This window comes from Notothenia rossii (assembly GCF_949606895.1).
Source record: "Notothenia rossii genome assembly, chromosome: 1".
Classification (NCBI taxonomy): domain Eukaryota; kingdom Metazoa; phylum Chordata; class Actinopteri; order Perciformes; family Nototheniidae; genus Notothenia; species Notothenia rossii.
In genome coordinates this window covers 94550267-94574061 of record NC_136912.1, presented here as the reverse complement: position 1 = coordinate 94574061, position 23795 = coordinate 94550267, and the positions used below count along the sequence as shown (strand labels likewise).

Genomic DNA, 23795 nt, shown 5'->3' with positions numbered 1-23795 from the left:
TATGACGAATCTGGCTGGATATTTGTTATGACTGGTCTGACCGAGCCATTAGTTATCGGAGGCAGTGCTGGGAAAGGGGAGGGATAGAAACGTGTAATAATGCCTCCACCATGGAATTTCAATCAACCACCATGGTGTGTGTGTGTGTGTGTGTGTGTGTGTGTGTGTGTGTGTGTGTGTGTGTGTGTGTGTGTGTGTGTGTGTGTGTGTGTGTGGGGGTAGTTGACACCACAGCAGAGGACGACATCAGGCAGAGCTTGATTTCAGAAAGCTGTAGCGCTGCATTATTCCCACAATAAAGTTTGATGTATTTAATTTTTGCTGAATGCTGAGACTTCAATATGAAATGTCATAAATATTGAAACGGGTTTACTACGCTTGCCCGTGAAAAATGAGCATGAACATATGCTAATGTTTGATTTGTGAGGCTGGGATTTGGCAGAAACAGAGAATAACTTATTTAGGAAAAGTCCTTTTTCTTTTGGGAAAGAGCTGCGTTGGTAATTGCACCTTTCTATATTTCTACAGCGGTCTGATGATTGATATATTTTCCACATTTATCCAACACGAAGTCCATCTGCAGACCTCCGTAGAAACCCCTAATCATAGCAAGATAAAGACGTGTGTACATTTGAACAAAGTGCTCGTGGTTTATGATGATTCATCCATTAGTCTACTGATGGAAAAGAAATCTGAGAATAGGTTTGCTAAATGCATCGTTTGAGTCATTCATGAAACATTCAATATCTTTGGGTTTTAAACGGTTGGATGGATAAACTGAGCAAAGGCAGGAAGACGAAACAAATGACAGATTGATGGATATGCTGGATTTGTATTGGTTGTAGCCCAAACTGGTAACTAAAACTACCTGGAAACCAACTGGGAGATCGCTTGAACAAGTTGTTTCATGCCTTTAGTTGTAGGTGCAATATGACTGAGCACCTTGCAGCTGCATGAGTTTGTGACGCAGACAGAATTGCAAAGTTTAGCGACAGGAAGACCCTGGAAGAGGGCAAAGGGAAATTCAAATGTTGCAGACTTTCACAAAAGGTTTTCTCTGAAAGTCCCCAAAGTATACACACAAATCTTCATGTGCTTTGACCACAACCAGAATCACACACACTGTCCCACTGCAGGTTCACCAATAGTCTTACTACGTCATGTTTCATAATTACTGTATATACAACTTCTTTTGTATAGATCACTTAAATGTGGGTATTGTTTCTACACCTGTGTGTGTGTGGGATTACACACAGGAAAAAACACACTCCTAGACCAATGACGAGACTTAAAGGTGGGGTATGCAAGTTTGAGAAACCGGCTCGAGTGCGCTAGAATTTGAAAATACACGACCGGAAAAAATGTGCCACTTCCTCACAGAGCCCCTCCTCCAACACACACGAACGCGCACATGACCAATGAGGGCACGAGATAAGTTTGTGCACAGATGGAAGGCTGACAGGCAGGTAGGCCATCCAGTTACTTTAGCCGGCTCAGTTGATTGGTCGTGCTTTTTACAGCGCCACGGCTTCCACAAATGACGTTTTTATGGATTTGTTGTCAAAGCATTTAATGTATTCATTGCTATCGGGATGTTAAGAGCATTCCATGGAATATAACAAAAAGTGTATCTCGAGCCGGTTTCTCAAACTTACCTACCCCACCTTTAACTCTTAAAACAATTAACAAATACTTTTTAAAAAGACTGTGGGAGAAGTACTCAGATCTTGTACTTGAGTAAACAGTCAAAGTTACAGTAAAGGTCCTGCATTCAAAATGTTACTCAAGTAGAAGTATCATCTAGCACTGGTTGTGGTGCAAAGATACGGGGCACTTAACCGCGAGCATAACAGCAAACTGCCATCTTACAATTGGTTTCTAATAAATATATTCTAAGAAAACGTCTAGAGTTTCAAGAGAGCTGGGAAATATCCACCTGGTGAAGAAGATCGTCTGATCTGATGGAAAACACCAACGACCAATGACAAGTCCAATCAGCTCATATCACAGGAAGTATTATTTCTTTAAAGCAGCTAATGAAAACATCTGACTTCCCGCAGGTTCTCCATTCAGACTGCTTACTTTGTTCAAATATATGTATGTATTTATCAAACTTTATTTAAATTTGAATGCAAAGTAACTGCAGAGGAGCTTTGTTTAAAAAGGTAATAAGATTCAAAGGTTATTTTAGAAAATATTTGGGAATATAACGGTAAATAATATTTTTTTTTTACAATCTAACCGAACATTAAAACTGTCCAGACCGCACAGACATGGACACACACATGGACACACACACACACACACACACACACACACACACACACACACACACACACACACACACACACACACACACACACACACACACACACACACACACACACACACACACACACACACACACACACACACACACACACACACACACACACACACACACACACACACACACACACACACAGCTTGTTGGTGGCCTGCAGCGCGGTGCAGTCAGATATTTATTACTATTGATCCTCTGGTCGTGGCTGCAGACTTTTGTTCTGCCGGCTCGAGGCTCTGACCTCAATTAAGTTATGAATTTCTATCTGATAGACTGAGCGCGACCACGCTGGATTAATTAGAGTTAGAATTAGCGGTGCTGCGAGTCCCCCCCCCCCCCGCCTCATGGATCAAGTTGTTTTAATACAAAGTGGAGGCGTGGGAGGGATGGGGTGAGGGGGACGGGGGAGTGATGAGGAGAGAGGGAGACAGACGGAGAAAAGGCAAAGAAAGAGTCGAACTAAACTTCAGAGCACCATGTTTAATTACGTCTAAATGCAAAGTAGCCGCGTTACAAAGGGCTTCAGTCATGGAGTGTCAATTCAAGTTAATGAATGAAAAGTCGATTTTAAATAGTTGTTATTTGCAAACCTAGATACTGGGGAATAAAATACTTTCAAACCATAAAATTAAAAACTGAAAAAATTGAAAAATATTTTAAAAGGAAACATTTACATTAATAAAAGCAAATAAATAATAAAAACACATTTAAAATATAACTTAAACATTAAAATAGTAAAAAGGCATGGTGTGTCAATTCACGTTAATACTTTCAAAGATGATTTTTAAAGTTAGTTCGTTGCAAACTTAAATACAACCGGAAAAATAACTTAAAAATCTAAAATAAAATGAAAAAAATATTTAAAAAAGATAAAAGATAATAATACAAATGTTTACAAATTATAAAAATGTTTACTTAAACATTAAAACGAAAAAAAAAAATGTCATTGTTTTTTTTTTTCAAATAGTTGTTAGTTGCAACCCGAGATATACCGGAATAAAAGACTTTAAAGATATACACATTTAATACAAAATTCTAAAATGTAATTAAAAAAGAACTTTGTTTTAACAATACTGTGAACTTTAGATACCAGAAAAATAATAAAAAAATTGAAAACATTTGAAAACAACAGATTAAGACTATTAATAATAAAAATAGATAATAAAAAAAATTGAACTTAAACATTGAAACATGAGTGGAGTAAAATGATGCTGTTCAAATCCTGCACTCTCCAGTCACCTGCTTTAGAGCTTAACAGTGTTTCCTTCCTGCCATTGTGTGTGTGTGTGTGTGTGTGTGTGTGTGTGTGTGTGTGTGTGTGTGTGTGTGTGTGTGTGTGTGTGTGTGTGTGTGTGTGTGTGTGTGTGTGTGTGTGTGTGTGTGTGTGTGTGTGTGTGTGTGTGTGTGTGTGTGTGTGTTGTGTTAACCTGACGCTCACCTGTCCTCCCTAATCCCCCCCCCACTCTCTAATCACTCCAGAGATTGTTTGACTCTTGCTGTTTGTCTGCATCTCCTCTGAAACCTGAAGCCTCCTTTAACTCCTCCGGTTCCCATGAATCCATCCTAGGCGACCCTGCAGTGTGTCTGAGGGTCAGAGGGGGGTCACATAGGGGGGGGGTTTATACACCTGTGTGTGTGGGATTACACCGTCTGGATGGAGGATGACCACAGGAGGAGCGGACAAACACTGCTACACCGAGGGAACAATCGTTAACTCCTAAAAAAAAAAAAAATACTTTTTAAAAATGACTGTGGAAGAAGTACTCAGGTCTTGTTCTTCAGTAAAAGTAGAAGTACTCAGGTCTTGTTCTTGAGTGAAAGTAGAAGTACTCAGATCTTGTACTTGAGTAAAAGTAGAAGTACTCAGATCTTGTTCTTGAGTGAAAGTAGAAGTACTCAGATCTTGTACTTGAGTAAAAGTAGAAGTACTCAGGTCTTGTTCTTGAGTGAAAGTAGAAGTACTCAGATCTTGTACTTGAGTAAAAGTAGAAGTACTCAGGTCTTGTTCTTGAGTAAAAGTAGAAGTACTCAGATCTTGTACTTGAGTAAAAGTAGAAGTACTCAGATCTTGTTCTTCAGTAAAAGTAGAAGTACTCAGGTCTTGTTCTTGAGTGAAAGTAGAAGTACTCAGATCTTGTACTTGAGTAAAAGTAGAAGTACTCAGGTCTTGTTCTTGAGTAAAAGTAGAAGTACTCAGATCTTGTACTTGAGTAAAAGTAGAAGTACTCAGATCTTGTTCTTGAGTAAAAGTAGAAGTACTCAGATCTTGTACTTGAGTAAAAGTAGAAGTACTCAGATCTTGTACTTGAGTAAAAGTAGAAGTACTCAGATCTTGTTCTTGAGTGAAAGTAGAAGTACTCAGATCTTGTACTTGAGTAAAAGTAGAAGTACTCAGATCTTGTACTTGAGTAAAAGTAGAAGTACTCAGATCTTGTACATGAGTAAAAGTAGAAGTACTCAGATCTTGTGCTTGAGTAAAAGTAGAAGTACTCAGATCTTGAGTAAAAGTAGAAGTACTCAGGTCTTGTGCTTGAGTAAAAGTAGAAGTACTCAGATCTTGAGTAAAAGTAGAAGTACTCAGATCTTGTACTTGAGTAAAAGTAGAAGTACTCAGATCTTGAGTAAAAGTAGAAGTACTCAGGTCTTGTGCTTGAGTAAAAGTAGAAGTACTCAGATCTTGAGTAAAAGTAGAAGTACTCAGATCTTGTACTTGAGTAAAAGTAGAAGTACTCAGATCTTGTTCTTGAGTGAAAGTAGAAGTACTCAGGTCTTGTTCTTGAGTAAAAGTAGAAGTACTCAGATCTTGTACTTGAGTAAAAGTAGAAGTACTCAGATCTTGTTCTTGAGTAAAAGTAGAAGTACTCAGATCTTGTTCTTGAGTGAAAGTAGAAGTACTCAGATCTTGTACTTGAGTAAAAGTAGAAGTACTCAGATCTTGTACTTGAGTAAAAGTAGAAGTACTCAGATCTTGTACATGAGTAAAAGTAGAAGTACTCAGATCTTGTGCTTGAGTAAAAGTAGAAGTACTCAGATCTTGAGTAAAAGTAGAAGTACTCAGGTCTTGTGCTTGAGTAAAAGTAGAAGTACTCAGATCTTGAGTAAAAGTAGAAGTACTCAGATCTTGTACTTGAGTAAAAGTAGAAGTACTCAGATCTTGAGTAAAAGTAGAAGTACTCAGGTCTTGTGCTTGAGTAAAAGTAGAAGTACTCAGATCTTGAGTAAAAGTAGAAGTACTCAGATCTTGTACTTGAGTAAAAGTAGAAGTACTCAGATATTGAGTAGAAGTGCTCAGATCTTGTACTTGAGTAAAAGTAGAAGTACTCAGATATTGAGTAGAGGTACTCAGATCTTGTACTTGAGTAAAAGTAGAAGTACTCAGATATTGAGTAGAGGTACTCAGATCTTGTACTTGAGTAAAAGTAGAAGTACCAGAGTGTAGGAATACTCCGTTACGAGTGAAAGTCCTGCATTCAAAATGTTACTCAAGTAAAAGTATCAGCATCACCGGTTCTGGCCCAAAGATACTCGGCACATAACCGCCGGCATAACAGCGAACTGGCAGTTTACACTTTGCTTTTAAAAGTAAATTAAATATTAAATATACTCTAACAAAGCATCAGGAGCTTCATGAGAGCTGGAGAAGATCATGTGATCTGATCGAAAGCTCTAAAACACTTCTAAATAAGCTCTAAACTAACGGTGTTATTTACAAATACAAGCTATTATTATTCCATTAAATAAGCGCGTTTTAACGGCCTTGAAGTGCTGAAAAGCATTATTTATACTTGTCACATGCAGCGTTGGAACCAACTCCTACAGATTTCATCCGATTGACTCCAAATGTGGTCGGTACCATCAGAAGACCTTGAGGACCAAACGTTTTTTAAAGCATTATAGTTCATGGAACGGTCTCGCCGAGCTCTTAAAAGCCTCTGAATAAGCTCCAAACTAACTGTGTTATTTAGAAATACAAGCTATTATCATTCCAGTGAGTGAATCGCGTTGTAACGGCCTTGCGGTGCTGAAAAGCTGGAGATTCTTCGAACATTTGTGGGAGCAAAATGTCTCCATAGAGCGCCCTATCAATTTTCTAAACAGCAGCCCCTCGTTGTGCCTTCACCTGCAAGTCTGACATTTGGTACATTATGTAACATATGGTGGGACGCACAAAAAAGCCTATTGGAAGCATTTCGTAAACCCAACAGGAAGTCTGAAGTTTTTAAATTGTGTTTGCAACTTATGGCCATCTTTGGCACTTTTCCTGGTGGCATCGGACCCAACTCCTCCTCAGGGTTCAGTCACTTTTTCACCAATGATTTTCAATGACTTCTCCAGGACCTTTACCAAATTTTCCATGACCAAAAAAAGTACTCTTTCTCAGCGATACCACTGACATTTTTTTATTTTAACATGGAACAGAAAAACAAGGTCTGCATCTGAAACATGTCGTGCCTATCTAAAACAAATCCTAGCTTCTACACGTTAAAGCCACTCACATCTCTCACCAGCAGAACACCTCGTCAGTTAAAAGCCATTTTACGCTTCATTACTTTACGATACAGTATTTATTATCATTATAGTATTACTATTTCTGCTAAAATATAAATTATATTTGATACAACTTTGGCTACATTTCCATGACTTTTCCAAAACTCTGGGAAAAAGATTGTTTTCTAGAACTTTTCCAGGTTTTTAATGACCGTAAGAACCCTGCCTCCTACAGTTTTGGTCAGTAGGATCTTAAGACCTTGAGGATCAAACGTTATTTAAAGCTTTAAAGTAAATGGAACGCTTTCGCCGTGACGGGGAGTAAAAAAAAAAACGCTTGAAACAGCTTTAATTAAGATTGGATCTCATCAGAGAGCGAAAAATGACCTTTTATTGCCATAAAATACTAAACGTCTGATATCTCACCCTATTTATAACAATTCTTATGGATGAACACTTAACCCTAATGAGTCTGTGCTGGTGTGGGGGGGGGGGGGGGGGGGTGTGTTCACTGCTGTCATGATATGAAGGAATGTCCTAAACTTAAGCCTCATTAATGCTCTTAAATTAATTCTAGCACAGAATATAAGTCCAGTGTTTAAGCTTTAATTTCCATTATTACACTAAGTGAGCGTTTCTCTCATCTTTCCCACAGTTTGTGCCCCAGTTTCTCTGTGTATTAGCTAAAGGGGGCAGTGATACGGAGAGGGGGGGGCTTAATGAATGCGCAGTAACAATTGGCCACACACACACACACACACACACACACACACACACACACACACACACACACACTTTGTAGTCCCTGCAGCCTTGATCCCGGATTAACTATCAAACGGCCCTTTAATGCAGGTTACCAGGGGTTTGAGAACAATTCACTAAAAACAATCAGTTGATTAATTTCAAACGATTTTCCTCAAAAAATAATAATAATACTTTTTGTTTTAACTCTCAAAAGGCCCCCTCCCTTTTTTAATCAACAAATTAAGTATAAATCACGTTTGATCTTTATTTACTGGTTGGTAGAGGTCAGGAGAGATTACTGCTTCGCTCTGAATGTCTGCAAACACACACACACACACACACACACACACACACACACACACACACACACACACACACACACACACACACACACACACACACACACACACACACACACACACACACACACACACACACACACACACACACACACACACACACACACACACACACACACACACACACACACACACACACACACACACACACACACACACAGGAGCCCAACAAGCCGTTTAGGACAGAGAGTGAATACACATGCTATACAGAGATGCTGGATGAGAAACCAATGAGAGTTTGGAAAATTGCACAATATATATTTATTTTATTTATTTACCTCAACAATGGAATCATGAACAGTAGAAACGTGGGACCTTTAAATCATTTTGTGACATTCTCACTGAAGAGACTTCTGCTTTCAGACGTAGTTATTTAAGTTATTACCCTATCCGATAATAATCCAATGCAGAGGCAATCATGTAATATATAATACATTATTTGATATATATTAAATATATATATATATGTAATTTTATATAGTCTTATATATAAAACTGGCCCTTTGAGTGCAACCATGATGCTGATGTGGCCCGAGATGAAATTGAGTTTGACCCCCCTGCCTTGAACGTTCAAATAATAGATATATTGAATTCATAAACAAAGAGTGTAATTATTTATGAAGATTATAATTAAATAATACACAATTGTACAATTATCAACAAGAAATAATTGGTACAAAAAATTGGTTTAATAAGAAACTTATCTTCTTTTCTTTATCATGATAACACTTTTTAAACTTTGGCTGTGTATCGATTGTCAAATATAAAGATTTTTGATATGTTTGACTTCCTCTCACACCTGAGAGACAGGCAGGTGCAAAGGATCTGAATACAGCATGTCTGCGCTCTGATTGGCTGAGAAATGCCCCCTCCTGTATATTTAATATTCATCCCCTGAAATCTGACTTGTTGTACCTTAGAAATATCCGTAAAGACGTCTCAATAAAAGCTATATTGTCCGCGGGTAAAACTGTTATCTCTTCTCTGTTAACTGTACGCCTAAAGCCTGAATCTGCTTTGTGGTTTTCCCTTTCTTTGTTTCTTTTGTTCTGTTTGTAATACTGTAGGTACCTCTCTTTCACATTGGTCTATTACAGGTGATTTGGTAACAAGGAACATTGGATTATTTCACTCTATGTGTGACGAAAAGTACATTCAAAAGTCCACATAATATCCCCACCTGCTGAAGCACATTAAGATATGAGTTTATATTCCTTACATGACTGTAAACACAAAAGCACTGAAAAGCTTCCATCTGTACACCACTCCCCGCGCTGCTGTCATTATCTTGATCAATCATTAGTGGAGTGTTTTTACCCAGTTATCCCACTGTTAAGTCTTTTATGAACCATTCTGCACAGACCCCCTCCCCTCGATCCGAGAAACAAAAAGAGAAAGTCATTTGTGAAATGTCCTGATTATGTGGGTTGTGCAACGTGAAACAATTTGCCTGATTACTTCCAATTGATCTGGCCTCACGGTTAAGGGCCCGGTGAGCTGCATTGTGTCGTGCAGCGCTGGGAAGAGGAGTAATTTCTCCGATGTGCTGCTGAGCCAGATTACCGCCAAAGCTAAAGCCTCCTGGACGCTGCTAAACCTCCGGGAGTCTAAACACTGGGCTAGCTACCGGCTAACTCTGTCTGCTAAAGCCCCGGGGATTTGTCTGTGGCACAAAGTGAATTAAAGGTGACCTTCTGCAGAGGATGGAGGGAGGAAGAGGAGCAGGGTGGCTGGAGATCTGCTTTGCGTGGACATGTGTGTGTGTGTGTGTGTGTGTGTGTGTGTGTGTGTGGGTGTGTGCGTGTGTGTGAGTGTGTGTGAATTGGTCTCAAATGAAAAAACACTGCACGTGGTCTTAATGTTCTCTAATCAAAGTTAAAAATAATTATAAAAACATGTACTAAAGCACATCACAACCACACCCCCCCACACCCCCCCCCAAATATGTGTGTTAAAGTGCGTGAAGTGACCCCACGTATACCCCAAAAACCAGACTATGTGTGCATATGGACACCATCTAAATGTTGATACCTCAGTTTGTATGTGTGTGTGTGTGTGTGTGTGTGTGTGTGTGTGTGTGTGTGTGTGTGTGTGTGTGTGTGTGTGTGTGTGTGTGTGTGTGTGTGTGTGTGTGTGTGTGTGTGTGTGTGTGTGTGTGTGTGTGTTTACCAGCTCATAGAGTCACTTAGTGAACCTGGAAATGTTGAGTACCCCAACGTTTTATGATATGCATGTATGGTAGGGTCCCCAGCACATAGAAACGGCCGGATGCTAACCTACTGGCAATTTGCACAATTAGCATAAATTGAATTACTTAGCATATGTCTCCGTATAAGATTTGGAACATTTGGAGATTATTGAGGATGTTGAATCAATTTCTGAACGTATCAGGATCAACAATTGCAGTTTTAATCAGAAAGTGTTCATATTGGTACTCCTGATGCGCTGATTTGATGAATGTTGGGTTGATTTGTAAGTTTTAGGGCCACTTATGGAAACCCAGATATAAAGAGCTTGACTTCTGTTCTCTGTATAAGACGTCGTCAAATCATTCTGATCAGAAGGGCTCGTTTGGCTTCCACTCATTCATTCATTTAGCAGTTGTTTTTCCCTTTAAAGAGACATTAAGAAGCTGCTGCTCACCTGACTGTTGATGTCCGCTTTGTGCTGCAGTAAAACAGAAACCAGATCCTTGTGTCCTCGGTCGCAGGCCCAGTGCAGGAGAGCCCGGCCCTGCAAACACACACACACACACACACACACACACACACACACACACACATTACATGTCTCATTTGTCACTTTATTTCCACAGAAAGTGTGAATTGCTCCTTGCACTGCTCCTAACACTAGGATGGGTCAAATGCAGAGAAACCATTTTGTTACATAGTAAGTAGACCTACTGTGTAATGACAATACAAAGTTAAAGTAAAAAAAAGAATTGTTAATGTACAGACTTCTTTGAAAACATACACCTCTGAAGTGCCAAGAAAACATGTGACTTGTTTTTAACCTGTAGAAACCTGAGGTGTCTTAAAACATATACTTTTATTTTATGAAATGCTCTGACACTGTACTGATGCCCAGTTCTCACAAAAAAAAAGTTAAAAAGAAAAACGTTGGGAAGTCGCTGTCTGTCAACCATTTCCCCCTTCATCTGTGTGTGTGTGTGTGTGTGTGTGTGTGTGTGTGTGTGTGTGTGTGTGTGTGTGTGTGTGTGTGTGTGTGTCTTTACATATGTGTAGAAACAGAAACACAAACTTCAGTGGGTTAAAGACAAAGTAACCTGCAGTTTGTGATTGATGGGACATTGTGCACAGGACAGGATCAGAAACCCATCTCTCACTCACACACACACACACACACACACACACACACACACACACACACACACACACACACACACACACACACACACACACACACACACACACACACACACACACACACACACACACACACACACACACACACACACACACACACACACACACACACACACACACACACACACACACACACACACACACACACACAATCCTCTCCTTAGGTCCAAGATCCTTGTTCTAATAAAACCACGCAAGCTCATTTTTCAGTGAGGCCAATTAGGTAAAGCAAACTCTCCAAGTTCAATTCTGTTGCTTAAATCATATTGATCACCGCGGCTGCATGTTAAAATGGAGACGTACGAGCCGGGCCAGAATACCAATAAGTTCCTCCCCCTCTCTCCCTCTCTCCCTCTCTCCCTCTCTCCTGCTCTCCTCTTCCAGGTGTTTTTACTGAAAGCAGAGTTTACTACCTCCAAAAGGATGCTGCACACAGACAAATAAAGTGTGTGCTTTTTTAGGGGAGTTGCAGTGATTAATAAAACATTAGAAGTGTCAAACAGAATGAGAGCAGCGTTCAGAGCGGAGAACACAACATTAACAGAAACACTGACATTAAGAGAGGTCTGTTAGGAAGGAGGTTAATGTTAAGCACTCTTTATTTAAGAGGGTAGATAAGTAAACATCTTTATTCTCCTCTACTGAAGAGGACAGAAGTCTTGCTGTATGGAAGGTTTAGCCGTTGTTAGCTAAAGGAATACATTCCCATTAGGATTCTAACACACTTTGTTTAGCAGGATAATCTCTACATATTAACACTACTCTGTGATTTCTGAAGAGAAAGCTAATGTTGGGCTATAAAGGAACAACAGCACGGTCACATGACTTCACATCACCACCGCTAAGCTAAAAGGGGCTAATGTTGGGCTATAAAGGAACTACAGCACGGTCACATGACTTCACGTCACCACCGCTAAGCTAAAGGTGGCTAATGTTGGGCTATAAAGGAACTACAGCACGGTCACATGACTTCACATCACCACCGCTAAGCTAAAAGGGGCTAATGTTGGGCTATAAAGGAACTACAGCACGGTCACATGACTTCACGTCACCACCGCTAAGCTAAAAGGGGCTAATGTTGGGCTATAAAGGAACTACAGCACGGTCACATGACTTCACATCACCACCGCTAAGCTAAAGGTGGCTAATGTTGGGCTATAAAGGAACAACAGCACGGTCACATGACTTCACGTCACCACCGCTAAGCTAAAGGTGGCTAATGTTGGGCTATAAAGGAACTACAGCACGGTCACATGACTTCACGTCACCACCGCTAAGCTAAAAGGGGCTAATGTTGGGCTATAAAGGAACTACAGCACGGTCACATGACTTCACGTCACCACCGCTAAGCTAAAAGTGGCTAATGTTGGGCTATAAAGGAACTACAGCTCGGTCACATGACTTCACGTCACCACCGCTAAGATAAACGTGGCTAATGATGGGCTATAAAGGAACTACAGCACGGTAGGGGTTTCACCAACTAATCGACTAATCGACTAGTCGACTAGCTTTACCACTAGTCGGCGCTGTAGGCCCTAGTCGACTAGTCGTGAAAAAAATGGAGGTAAACGAGGTGCTGCAAAATGCTACAAAACACGTCCGATATTCTTATGTATGGCAGAACTTCAACGAAGATGTAACCAACTCCACAGTGAAGTGTCAATTGTGTACAGCTGTACTGAAGTACAATACAAATGCATCTGCTATGCGCAACCATCTGAAGATGAAACACCCGCTGCCGACAGCTAGCACTAGCAGTAATGCTAGCACCAGTGAGCAACGGACCGGCGTCAGCACTGAACAGAGGCAAACGAACAGCAAGAAAACACGGGTCAACAGTGATGCGGATGATGAGCTACGGGATTACTGCCAGCGGACACCGCATATCCCCACAATGGATAATCCACTGGAGTGGTGGGCAGAAAACGTGCACCGCTTCCCCCGCTTTCGAGGAGCTACCTGGCTATTCCAGCCACAAGCACCCCGAGTGAGAGGGTTTTTTCCCTGGCAGGCAACACTGTCACCCGAAAGCGGTCAAGCCTCCTTCCCTCACATGTCGATGCGTTGGTGTTCAAACCAAAAATATGGAAAGGTGGACGTTATCGTGGAGGACAGCGAATAAAGTGTTGCGCAATGCGCTGTTGCGCACTGGATTTACGTGGCATTTATGTAAACAAGAGTTTTTTGCTGTCGATTTTGGTGAGTCCAGTTACTGTTTGTTATTTACTCAGCCATGTAACACAAATTAAAATGCAGTGTTTAATGTTACTGTATGAGTTCCAAAAGAAAATACAGTTGTACACCTCTCTTTGTGTGTCTTTATTATGACGTAACGACTAGTCGACTACTATTTTGAAAAACGTGTCGACAAGTAAATATTGGTAGTTGTGAAACCCCTACAGCACGGTCACATGACTTCACGTCACCACCGCTAAGCTAAAGGTGGCTAATGTTGGGCTTTAAAGGAACTACAGCACGGTCACATGACTTCACGTCACCACCGCTAAGATAAAGGAGGCTAATGTTGGGCTATAAAGGAACCACAGCACGACGACTGTTTTCCAGAGTGAACGATAGCAACGTAAAACTATGACAGACATTGGACCACATTTTGAAATGTTCATTAACAGGTTTTATTTGAGGTCAACATCTTTGTCCTCTCTTTTGGCAAGCAGAACAAATATTTCATTTATATCCACATAATAAAATCTTGTCAGACTGTCTTAACAATTGTATGACTTGAATAAGAAACATTGTCCTTTTTTTCTAAAATTCGTCACACATGTACAGGAATTGCATTTAAGGAAAGCATAAAGTGATATTTTTCTGAGGGACATTTCCTGTTATGATCGTGTTCTTCTGTATATTCTAAGATATGTTAATGAAACAATTGAACTCCTTTTATGGTTTCCTGGATTAAAAGGCCGGGTGATATTAAGAACATCTTATATCAGGAAATTCTTTAACAAATATCTCAATATTGTACGGTTTTGATAGATAGCTATGAGTCATGTGGATTAATTGACTATGTACAATAATAAAAAAGTTACACGTCTCTTAAAGGTAGGGTACGTAAGAATGGAGAAAGCAGCTTGAGCGCGCTAGAATTTGAAAGTAAGCAGCCGAAAAAAATCTGCCCCTTCCTTCAGACTTCCTCACAGAGCCCCTCCTCCAACACACACGAACGCGCACATGACCAATGAGGGCACGAGATAAGTTTGTGCACAAATGGAAGGCTGACAGGCAGGTAGGCCATCCAGTTACTTTAGCCGGGCCGGCTCATGATTGGTCGTGCTTTTTACAGCGCCACGGCTTCCACAGATTTTTTTTAATGTATTTATTGTCAAAGCATTTGATGTATTCATTGCTATCGGGACGTTAAGAGCATTCCATGGAATATAACAAGTGTTTCTGAAGTGAATTACCTACCCCACCTTTAAGGTCATAAAGTTACATCACACTTTAGCGTAAAGCAGCCTCTAAAAAAAAAGTTAAATAAATATATTAGGCAATATTACGATTTCCATCAATGAAGACGATTTCTATTCTCATATAATGATTTTGATAGATCACCAATCTGTAAACCAAGATATCTTCGCAGCTCCACAACACTTCAACATCCTGTTTTACCACATATTTAGCGTTTAACAAATACTGTTCTTGCATTAGTCTATATTAAGAGTACGATACCATTTCTACTTATTGTGCTGCTCTTCGTTTTTGTTTGCACTTTTTGTTACCTTTTGTGTATGAAACACGCTCTATAAATACATTGAGTGATTGGTTTAAATGTGGCCTCACACCCAAACAGTGAGCTCCTCTCTCTCTTCTTGTTAAAGTCAAACTTCACCACTGCCCTCTGCTGCTGAGCGCGCCTCGCTGCAGGAGCAACAACAACAATGGCCTCAGAGACAAAGCTCTCTCTGCAGAGACGCTCCACCATCTGGCCTCTGGCTGCTCGCTGATCAAAGGGAGGCCGGGACCATTTGGCCCGGCTGATAATGAATCGGGGAACAGAAGAATGGATTCAGGGGTCAATCCAGAAAACACCTCACGAGGGTTATAGCTGTTCACACAATTTACTCCCCTGCGCCTGAGGAGAGGCTCCCATGTGTTGGTGGTTTCACATCAAACCATTATGTAACCATTGCATGAACCGTCCCCCAGTCACCTCTGTGTGTTTCCATCATACTGCACGGATCATTTCAAACTGCCCTCTGCACCGGGTCAGAGCCATAACAGTAACACTGAGGCTGGTGCTGGTGGGTATCAAACCCTCCAACAGGAAGGTATCAAACCCTCCAATAGGAAGGTATTAAACCATCCAATAGGAAGTTATCAAACCCTCCAATAGGAAGTTATTAAACCATCCAATAGGAAGGTATCAAACCCTCCAATAGGAAGTTGTCAAACCCTCCAATAGGAAGGTATCAAACCCTCCAATAGGAAGGTGTCAAACCCTCCAATAGGAAGGTATCAAACCCTCCAATAGGAAGTTATCAAACCCTCCAATAGGAAGTTATCAAACCCTCCAATAGGAAGTTATCAAACCCTCCAATAGGAAGTTATCAAACCATCCAATAGGAAGTTGTCAAACCCTCCAACAGGAAGTTATCAAACCCTCCAATAGGAAGCTATTATACTAGGGATGTAACGATATACCGAATATCGCGGTATCGCGGTAAATAAACTTCCCAATACCGTCGTGAGACTGACAAAATCTACCGCGATTTTTAAAAAAAAATAATTTTTAAATTTTTTTTTTTTTTTTTAAACACTTTTTTTTTTTTAAACCTTTATTTAACCAGGTGGTCCCATTGAGATCATCGATCTCTTTTTCAAGAGAGACCTGTCCAACATGGCAGCAAGTAGGTTACAACATGAAAATAAAACAACAGATAACACAAAAGGACATCGTATTTACAGGGCTACATTTACACACCTAGAGACATTGACAAGTACCAACCATATATTTATATCTCGCCATGTCAATAAGCCTGGCGTTAGACTTTTTCGCTGTCCGTCATTTTGACAGACAGGATCGTAAAATATCCGTCATAATCCCTTATTACCCGTCGGGTCTGAACAGTTCACGATAGAGCATGCTCGTGAACTGTCAACGGGGGGGGGGGGCGGTGTTATGCCGTGTGTGCATGCACCTCGCGGGACGCGCACAGCGTGAAACAAAACCTCCCAGACATGTATTGATCTGTACGGCAAAGTACGGTTTGGGAACTATATCATTTCCTTTTGGAGGGCATCCATAACACGGCATAACACCAGAGCCTCGCTGCGGGGAAACGTTGGCGCTGTTCCGAGTTTGTTCTAATCTGTCAAAATGACAGGCTGCTTTCAGACCCGCGACCACTGGTGTCCCAGCAACATCAGTACCAAGCGAGAGAGTTGTTTCCAGAGCAGGGGATATTGTAAATGCCCAAACACCCCAGCTTATAAATACCTGGAAATGTGGACATTCTCATATTCCTAAAAACCTGTCTGATGATGCTGAGTGAGTGACTAGTGAGTTTGAGTTGAGTTACTTGAAAAACTAAAGTGAAACTTGATTTATTTTATTGCAGGATCTGATTATTAAATGTCCTTGTTTATTTGTGAGATGCAGTGGCATAAAGAAAATGCTTACTTTGTTTGGTAGTACCAGTAGGTACAAAAACACTGGTTTTCTTGTTCCAGTCTGTTACTGTCACTTTGTTTTTGACACTTTAAAATACTGCTATCCTACAAAAAGGCTGTAAAAATCAGATTTATTATGTAATAAAGAAACATTTTCCGAGTGAAAAAATGTTTTATTGAAAAAAAAATTTATGATTTTTTTTTTCTTCCCTTTATTATTCAATATCGCGATAAATACCGTACCGTGGACTTGTTATCGCGATATTATCGTATCGTGAGTTTTTGGTATCGTTACATCCCTATTTTATACCATCCAATAGGAAGGTATCAAACCCTCCAATAGGAAGTTATCAAACCCTCCAATAGGAAGTTATCAAACCCTCCAATAGGAAGTTATTAAACCCTCCAATAGGAAGTTATCAAACCCTCCAATAGGAAGTTATCAAAAACTCCAATAGGAAGTTATCAAACCCTCCAATAGGAAGTTATCAAAAACTCCAACAGGAAGTTATCAAACCCTCCAATAGGAAGTTATCAAACCCTCCAATAGGAAGTTATCAAAAACTCCAACAGGAAGTTATCAAACCCTCCAATAGGAAGTTATCAAACCCTCCAATAGGAAGTTATCAAACCCTCCAATAGGAAGTTATCAAACCCTCCAATAGGAAGTTATTAAACCCTCCAATAGGAAGTTATCAAACCCTCCAATAGGAAGTTATCAAACCCTCCAATAGGAAGTTATCAAACCCTCCAATAGGAAGTTATCAAAAACACCAACAGGAAGTTATCAAACCCTCCAATAGGAAGTTATCAAAAACACCAACAGGAAGTTATCAAACCCTCCAATAGGAAGGTATCAAACCCTCCAATAGGAAGTTATCAAACCCTCCAATAGGAAGTTATCAAAAACTCCAACAGGAAGTTATCAAACCCTCCAATAGGAAGTTATCAAACCCTCCAATAGGAAGTTATCAAACCCTCCAATAGGAAGTTATCAAACACTCCAACAGGAAGTTATCAAACCATCCAATAGGAAGTTATCAAACCCTCCAATAGTAAGGTATCAAACCCTCCAATAGGACGTTGTTCAACCCTCCAATAGGAAGGTATCAAACCCTCCAATAGGACGTTGTTCAACCCTCCAATAGGAAGGTATCAAACCCTCCAATAGGAAGTTATCAAACCCTCCAATAGGGAGGTATCAAATCCTCCAATAGGAAGTTATCAAACCCTCCAATAGGAAGTTATTAAACCCTCCAACAGGAAGTGATCAAACCCTCCAACAGGAAGTTATCAAACCCTCCAATAGGAAGTTATCAAACCCTCCAATAGGAAGTTATCAAAAACTCCAACAGGAAGTTATCAAACCATCCAATAGGAAGTTATCAAACCCTCCAATAGTAAGGTATCAAACCCTCCAATAGGACGTTGTTCAACCCTCCAATAGGAAGGTATCAAACCCTCCAATAGGACGTTGTTCAACCCTCCAATAGGAAGGTATCAAACCCTCCAATAGGAAGTTATCAAACCCTCCAATAGGGAGGTATCAAATCCTCCAATAGGAAGTTATCAAACCCTCCAATAGGAAGTTAATAAACCCTCCAACAGGAAGTGATCAAACCCTCCAACAGGAAGTTATCAAACCCTCCAATCGGAAGTTATTAAACCCTCCAATAGGAAGTGATCAAACCCTCCAACAGGAAGTTATCAAACCCTCCAATAGGAAGGTATCAAACCCTCCAATAGGAAGGTATCAAACCCTCCAATAGGAAGTTGTCAAACCCTCCAACAGCAAGCTGTTGACACATTTCTGGTTGTTGTTACCTCTTCGTCTTTAGTGTTGACTTCCACTTTCTGCGAGACGATGGCCTCGCTGATGTGGTCGATGTTGTTTTCTCTGCAGTAGTCAAAGATGTTTTTATCCTCTTCCCTGAAAGAGAGACACAGAAACAGAAACAGAAACAGATTAATTCGCAGGAAAGTTCGAGACCATGTTAAAAACACCGGCTGCAGAAAGCAAAACAGTATACTACCAACAGGAGAGTTCTGTAAGATCTGTGACTACCTAAGAAATGAGATGTGATTACAATGAAAGCAGGTCTGTCAGAGCAGCTCGTGTCTCTAGTCTTTTTCTGTTATCCAGAATCTAAAGAGTTTTTCGGACTCTGAAGACGCAACATTGTTCACATCCTTCAAACCCAAATCTATAAAAAAACTTCTCTGTGAATAGCTTACACTGAAACTAATTTCCACTCGAGAACAAGTTCCAAAGACGAATAAAGGTAACGGAGGGTGTAGTAGATCATTTGGATAGAACGCCCCTTTAACTGCCACACACACACACACACACACACACACACACACACACACACACACACACACACACACACACACACACACACACACACACACACACACACACACACACACACACACACACACACACACACACACACACACACACACACACACACACACACACACACACACACACACACACACACACACACACACACACACACACACACACACACACACACACAATTATATCTGTGTCTCTAATCACCTCCTGGCATTGGGGACAGGACAGTGTTGGGTGAAGGGGAGAGAAGGGGTGAAATCTCATTTAGAGCTTTACGCCTTCCCCTCCCTCTCACCCGACGCCGGCCATTCACATTAATTGAATTTGGAGCTCTATTGTCTGACAGGAACCTGCGTGCCATCCGCTCACACACACACACACGCACACACACACACACACACACACACACACACACACACACACACACACACACACACACACCCATCCCCAAGGCCAAACCCCCACTTCCTGTCTCCAGCTTTAACACTCATGATGATGCTTCGCTGTGTGATGAGCATGTGACCTTAACACTGTCATAGGCCCAATTCCGAACCGACCCATACACACTCCTAGTTTTCTGGGGTGACGGCATCAACGTAGCGCCCAGCGTCTTTTTTCTTCCGAGCGCTTCGAGTCGAAAATATATCAGAAAAACGCCAGTGACGTCCAGGTAGAACTTACAGAAAAGCTTGTTTTTGGCCATGTTGGTCAGACGGCACTATCGAAGTCTGTGATTTGTATCGTGCTTCTCCCCTTTTAGAAAAATATCACTGGTCTTGAGCTTGAATCTCAGGATCCATGTATCTGTGATCCTCTCCAGAATGGAAGGAGTCATCACATACAGAGCATCAACTAGTTCCTGAACAGTGTCCTTCACATGCTGATATCCAAGAGAGGGAGTTCCACAGTCACAAGATGGAGGAATAGAAAGCAGTATTCAATGTTTACTTCAGATTAGCTCCACGTCAGAAATGATCATGCTTGTCATATGTCTCTCTCCATAGAGGCTGAATCATCATGTTAATCACATAGCTATCATATGCCTCAAACAGTCCTGATGCTCTTCTAGGTAATCACACATCCTGTCATGTTCACAGCTACAGTTGGGATACCTTTGTTAGCATGTTGCTCTCATGTTGGAAGAGGACATTCAGGATGTTACCCACTGTAAGCCTGTCATACTAAGCAGTGACATAAAGAGGGTGAGAAAAGGTAAAAAGGAATGTATAGTAGCCACAGATGATCAAACCCATGCTAGTTTATCGTACAGCGGCTCATCCCGTTGTTATAGAAACAATAAGAGCGCTGAGTGTTTATTTGTTGACACACACCATGTGGACACTTTCCTGTTTACTCTGAGGATTCACAAACAAAGTTTAGTCTGCCGTTTGTTCTGTAATGAACCTCCGTACTTCCCTTTCTTCAGCTTTTCATCTCCACGCTTTCCCTCCCTCCCTCTCCCCCCTCCTGAGATGAATTATGAATAACTCATTACTCTTTTTATCCCGTCCCGGTTATGTATGAGCACATTCATTTACATACTCCTGATTACCAGCGCCGCTGCCATGTTTATTCATGAGTCCCGAGCCACACCCACTTCCTCGTCTGATCGCCACGGTGACCCCGAGTGTCCCTGATGTGTGGCCGCCATCCGTCTCCGCGGCAACTAATCAATAGGCCAGCTCATCAGTCATTGGCCGACACATCCTCACACACATCTACTCTATTCTCCTGTGTTTATTGGCTAGATACAGACATACATGTAAATATCTTAAGATAAGGAGTACTTTATTGATCCCAATTTGGGAAATGTAAAAGCATAAAAAGACATGGCATTGTACAAACACATTTTAAAGACTAGAAATAAACATTCCAAAATGTCAATAGAAATAAAATAGCATTAAGAAAAAGTAGAAAATATACATGTACAGTAATAATATGGACAGAATAAGCTCACATGTGAACACACACACACACACACACACCTTTTGGTCCAAGAGAAACACACAGGCGATAAACAAACAAATGATTAATGAGAGTCCTGTAAACGACATGACATCAACAGCGCCGCAATGCATGCTGGGAAGGTCACAGGCTACTCTGTCATCACCACAAGCTAGGGGTACCAAGGGTTCGTATGTGTGTGTGTGTAATAGGCTCACAACATGTGTGTGTCCAGTGTGGTGTACTGGCAGATATGTCCTTCATCCATCAGGCTAAACTGGCCACAGTGGTGAGAAAACACTCATCTACCTGACCTGCACTGATCAACACCACGGACACACCATCCATCACACACACACACACACACACACACACACACACACACACACACACACACACACACACACACACACACACACACACACACACACACACACACACACACACACACACACACACACACACACACACACACACACACACACACACACACACACACACACACACACACACACACACACACACACACACACACACACACACACACACACACACACCTTGAACCAGCCCTTAATTAACCTGCTCGAGTCTTAAAGAGGCCCTATCCTGCTTTTTGGGGCTTCCCCTCTCCTGTAGTGTGGCATAGGTTTTAGTGCATGTAAATGGTCTGCAAAAGCTAAAATCAATATGTTACAGCATTACTACGTCTAAAACTGTTCCAATACAAATATTTCGTATATCAATATTTTAAAAAGTTAGGACACTGGTTAATAACATTGTAGCGTGTTCAAGTGACCAAGGGATATCATATAGCAGTTATCAAATAAGTATAAGATGTGCAGAGTTATGATGAGTGTTACAGTTATGTAATGCACTGTTGTTGGGGGGAGAGACCGCCCCTTCCATGTGAGTGTGTGTGTACGGCGGGCATGAGGTGTGCATGACGGGACGAGTTGTGTTTGTATGTGGAAAAGTCATACTCAGTGCGGTGAGCGCTGGCTTTATTGCTACTGTATCCATAGCACCCAACGCAATAGTTGGGACTGTGTACTGACGTGAGTGAAAAATGTTTGCCCCCCCCCCCAAGCGCAAATGTCAAATTCCGCCTATGGTTATGCTGCTATAGGCTAAAGACTTCCAGGAGACCTTCATCATGTCCCCTCTCTTCTTTGACTTCTCTTTCCCCTTCTGTATGATCTCTCTGTCTCATAAACGCATCTTAATAACTCAATAACTCAGCATCTGAGTTTTTGTGTCTCCTCCTGCAGGTTGACAGTCGTGGTCCTGCCTGACGCCCACTTCATTACTTTTTGCCGGCACCCAGGATATTTGACACTTTCTTGGATTTATCGTTTTCAAACATACCTTTACATAATCTTTTTTGGCATTTCAAATTGTCTATGAGGTACTTTTAGTTTGTGTTTTAGTCTATACACACACCGTCTGTTTATCCTTTGTTACTCTCCTTGAGGTTTCTAAAACTTAAACTGTGGGGTTTCTTTGGGAGTGTTTCCCTCGAGGGTCTAAGGACAGAGGGCGTCTGTACACTACACACTGCAAAGCCCAGAGACAAATGTATAATCTGTGATATTTGGCTATATAAATCAAATGTAATTGATTGATTGAAAGCCTCCTCTGTGTTGATCAGAGCGCTTTTTCAAGGCGGCTGAGAGAATTATAAATGTAGCGTTCAAAGCCTCTTCAATCACACACTGATCAGCTCAGCAGCCGCGAGATATCGCTGATCAATCCTGCTTCTGTCGATACGAATCACACACACACACACACACACACACATATATATACACACACAAGACATTGAGATGAGCAATGCAATTAACTCTGTGCCTGGTTAACAGGTGCTTAGCTGTTTAATATGGAGTGTGTGTGAGAGGAAATTGAAATGCAGCAGAGCAGTGAGTGTGACAGTTCCGGAAGGTTCTGCATGGATTCGGATGCAATCGTGTCGATGTATAGTGGCAAGTGTATGTTTATGTGTGCACTCGTGTTAATACTCTGTGTGTGTGTGTGTGTGTGTGTGTGTGTGTGTGTGTGTGTGTGTGTGTGTGTGTGTGTGTGTGTGTGTGTGTGTGTGTGTGTGTGTGTGTGTGTGTGTGTGTGTGTGTGTGTGTGTGTGTGTGTGTGTGTGTGTGATGTTAATGACTTCCTCTCTGCTGGTTTTCCCCTCGGGGAGTCGCTGCTGCTGGAAAATCACCAAGGGGAGAAACATCGTTCTGGGAAACCTGCTGTACCTGCCTCCCTCTGCTGTACTTTCACCCCCCTACTCCCCCCCCAAAAAGTAATTAAAAAAGGGAGACTCTGGCCGCCTCCCCCCCCTCAGAGCTTCGCATACTAATCAGCCATTTAGGTGGAAAACCTGCAGGATTCACACATCTCATTTTCATCTCCAAAAGAGCTCTTTCTCCATTGAAATGAGGATGGGCTTTTTTAAGCTTGAGTAAGTCTGCCAGGCCGAGTAAATGGAGGATATATTTCATTAACATAAATCAGGAGTGTATGACGTCTCCGGGCTCTGACTGCAGTTACGGTCTGTTGAA

The 23795-nt window shown here is 41.2% G+C and overlaps 1 protein-coding gene across 1 annotated transcript in view; it reads right to left on the bottom strand.

The window, feature by feature from the left end:
- Positions 1-23795, bottom strand: part of acbd6 (acyl-CoA binding domain containing 6) — a 62142-nt gene that overhangs the window by 17743 nt on the left and 20604 nt on the right. Inside the window, exons 5-6 of the mRNA XM_079646714.1 lie at positions 18756-18861; positions 10558-10647 (exon numbers count right to left, since the gene is read on the bottom strand). Of these exons, the coding sequence (XP_079502840.1) occupies positions 10558-10647; positions 18756-18861 (196 nt within the window). The remainder of the gene's footprint in view (positions 1-10557; positions 10648-18755; positions 18862-23795) is intronic.